The sequence below is a fragment of the Pteropus vampyrus genome, unplaced genomic scaffold, assembly GCF_000151845.1.
Source record: "Pteropus vampyrus isolate Shadow unplaced genomic scaffold, Pvam_2.0 Scaffold16, whole genome shotgun sequence".
Taxonomy (NCBI): Eukaryota; Metazoa; Chordata; class Mammalia; order Chiroptera; family Pteropodidae; genus Pteropus; species Pteropus vampyrus.
Genome location: NW_011888797.1, coordinates 6,814,775 through 6,818,411, shown reverse-complemented (window position 1 = coordinate 6,818,411; position 3,637 = coordinate 6,814,775). Strand labels below are relative to the sequence as shown.

The 3,637-nt window shown below is 44.4% G+C and overlaps 1 protein-coding gene across 1 annotated transcript; it reads right to left on the bottom strand.

Annotated features, from left to right (window-relative positions):
* Positions 1-270: 270 nt before the first annotated feature.
* ASCL4 (achaete-scute family bHLH transcription factor 4) lies at positions 271-1,824 on the bottom strand. The gene has a single exon (XM_023527303.1). It carries the CDS (start codon positions 1,254-1,256, stop codon positions 762-764), a length of 495 nt encoding a protein of 164 aa, XP_023383071.1. The 5' UTR covers positions 1,257-1,824; the 3' UTR covers positions 271-761.
* Between the last annotated feature and the right edge of the window lie 1,813 nt (positions 1,825-3,637).

Sequence of the window (3,637 nt, the reverse complement as noted above, 5' to 3'; positions counted from 1 at the left end):
CTACTGAGAGGAAAAATAAGTTTTCATACCAATCTGAGTTCTCTTCCAAAAAGATCAGCCACACCATCTGTTGTTATTATCTGCTAAATGCTATGAAGTTTCCAAAAAGCCACTTTTTGATAAAACAGGATATAGCAAATGAAGACCGTCCTCCCTAACACTACCGTTCACAAAGTCAGCAGCATGGTGTCACTCTCTGGCATAGCGTCACTCTCTGGCATGGTGTCAGCTTAGAGTCACCTTAGAGTCAGCTTAGAGTCACCTTCACCCAAAGCACGGTGTCGATTCCATTTCTAATACAGTTCCCAAAGGAAGGAATGCAGGAAAACTCTCCTCTCGTCCTAAGAACTGACATTTATTTATTTATCTTTGGAAAGTTCTTCGGTTAAGGTTGGATTGATTTCAATAGTTAGGTACATAGTTTACCCACACAGCTGACTGTGGGAAATCCCCGTTGTTATTGCCCTTTGCGTTTTCAGAACGAGGTGCTCAGAACATGGTACGTTTTTGCATTTGAGAAGTCCAGGAAAAGAGTTTCTTTAATAGGTACCTTTAAGTTACAGGCACAAAAACAATGAGGGGGAAAACCCGACCAGAATGTCAAAATATCTTTTCCCCTAAAGCACTAATTTCTTATTGCTAAGATTTTTTTTTTTTTCCTGGAGGAAAAGCCTGATTAAAAGTGCATCCAACGTTGGAGAGAACCTTAGACCAGACTGCAAAGGCGCGCCGTGCAGCGGGCGCCGGGGTCCGGCCGCTCACTAGCTGCCCACCTCCTCGGGCTCGCTGCAGGGCGAAGGTGCCGACGAGGCTTTGGACTCGCCATCGCTGTTGCATTCGGGCCTGTGCGGAGGTCCCGCCGGGCTCTCCAGACCCCGCGCGTGGCGCTCCAGCAGCTCCTGGAGGTGCTTGATGTAGCGGATGGCGGCGCGGAGCGTCTCCACTTTGCTGAGGCGCCTGCCCGCCAGCTCCCGGGGCAGGTGGTCTCGGAGGCGCGCGTACCCCTCGTTCACGCAGCGCACCCGCTGCCGCTCGCGCTCGTTGCGCTTGCGGAGGAAGGCGGGCTCCAAGGCGCCGTCCAGCGGCAAGGGCAGGTAGGGCCGTCTCGGGGCGCCGCGTGCGGCATCCAGATGCAAGGAGACCCTGAACGCGTCCCTAAGTGGGACGCGGGTTAGGGTCCCCGGCAGGCCCAGGGGCACCGGGTGGAGGGGGTAGGGCAAGTTCAGCAGTCCGGCCGGTTTGCGTTTCTCCATCATTCGTCGAAAAGCCAACAGATCACCCAAGAGCTTAATCTCTCAGCAGAAAACGAGGCTGCAAATCTTCAGGTCCATTCACACTGCCTGGCACAGATGGTCTGTTTTGGAGAAGTTTCTGGGTCCGGAAGCTAGGTTCCGGAACAGGCTTCAAGGAAAGTTTGCATGATTCCGTGAATTCATTGCACTCCTCAATCTTTTTATAAAGATCCAGACGAAGGTGCTAGGCAAAGATTTGAGATCCCTAATCCACACTTCAAACCCCGTCTTCCTCTCTGATCGTCTTCTTTCAAAAGAAGAAAAAGAGGGGAGAAGGGTTTCTCTGCTCTGTCCCTTAGCCTGGAAATGTGAGCGCACACCAAACAGAATAATCTTCCCAGCCACCTAAGCTTTTCAATTACTGTAATCCACTGATCTGAGTCTTCAAGAGCAGAGGAATCTTAAAGGATTCAGCAGAGGCCCTCCCAGGAACCAACGCATCTCCGTGGCGGCTGAGCGAAAGATCACCAGAGGCTTTCTCGTTGACAATCAAAACTTGACTGCCTTCTGTGGTTTCCGGCGTCCAGGGCATTATAATGGAAAGGGCTTTTAGACTGTTTGCAAACCTACACTTGCTCTTTCATTTCTGGGGAGGTGGAAGGAAGACCTCATCAAAGGAAAGGCTGCTCCCTTGTGGTTACAAGATGTGTCAAGTCAAGGAGGACCCTAGGGAAGGCTTGAGGGTTTTCTTCTCTGAGGCCAAATCTTTTTAAAACTCAATTAGGCTATTTTTTCTTTTTTTGAAGGGAACAGAAAAGAAATATACTTTAGCGATGAATGTAAGGGTCTGCCTATTATACTTCAACTTAACATTTAATGCAGGGCGCTTTATGTATTTGTGCTACTTTTCAGAAGCACATAAGAAGACAGCAGTAACAAACACTTTCAGCCAAAGTTATTTCTCACAGTGCTTACTGTAAACACAGTTTAAACACTGCTTTCCGACCTCTTCTAATCCCACTCAGGATATAAGGACATCATCTGTTCCTACTGTAAAGAGTATATTTCTATTGTATTCTTTTTATCATAAAAAAAAATAGATGCAATTTCTTTTCTCCCTTGAGGGCAAAAAAGCAACGTTTGAAAGGTGGAGAACCCCAATTCCAGGGAGAAAGGATGGTGGCTTTGAAGACTTTTCTTTTTAACACACAACCAAAAATGAATAATTAATCCACCCATGTTGGTGAAGGGCTTTGAAGATGAAAGTGTCATTAAAAATCCAACTGTACTGGTTAATGTCAAAGAATGTGTTATCACACTGAAAAATCAGATTTCCTGTTCTGTAAACCAGCACATTAAAGGCAGCTTCTACTTTAAAAGTCCGACTTAAAAACAAGAGAAGCAAAAACCCCCTACATTTACCATCAGACTTTCTGCCTATTCCTCAGGAGCCAAGGTGTCGCCCTAACATGTTTTTTTGACAAGTCCTATGCTTCCCTGTTTATTCTAAATGATCTGCCAGAAGCAACTGGAAAAACACTTCCATCAAGGCAAATAATTATTCCTTTCAGGCATAAGTTAGTCACATTTTGAAAGCTCTAGCTCCCTGTGAGGCTTGTACCTGCAAACAAGCTAATATATCATCTCAATTTCTCAGTAGAGTTAGAACAATCAGGAGAAAGCTCTTTCTATTGGGAGAAATGCACATCAGAGGGGCAGATAGATTAGATCACAGGGTGCTTTGCGACCATGTCCAAGATGCTCACCTTTATTCTAAGAGTAACAGGAAATGAATGAGGTATTTTGAGCAGGGAGGTCATGTAGTGATCAAAACAATTACTACTGCAGTGGAGAATAGATTGGGAGCAAAAGGAAAACAGTTAAAGGAGATCATTTTTCATCCTCAGATTGGCAAAAATTAAAAAGATTGCTAACATCCAGGGCAGGCAAAGATTTGGGGAAGCTGCGGAAGCATAAATTGCTACAAGCTTTTGGGAGAGTAACTGTTAAAATTAATAGTGTATATCACATCTCCTTTGACCCAGAGAACCCTATAATTCTGTCCTACCAAAAAGAAATGCACCAGTATGGATCTATATTTACAATAATATTTATTGCAACATTGTCTGTAGTGATTTTTTAAAAATGAAACAGCCTGAATGTCCATCAATAGGAAAAGAACTAATCTTTTAAAATAGCATGCTATTATTAAAAATAACGCATTAGAGCTATATGTAAGAACTTGCAGAAATGTCTATAATGTAAGTGAAAAAGAAGAAATTGCAGAGTAACGTATGCAACTTGAAGTTACACTATCCTTCATAACCTACATGTCTTGCTATGTGTTTGTGCAAGCACAGAGAATGAGGTGGAAAAGCAAATACTAAACTTTTGTCATCGGTTAC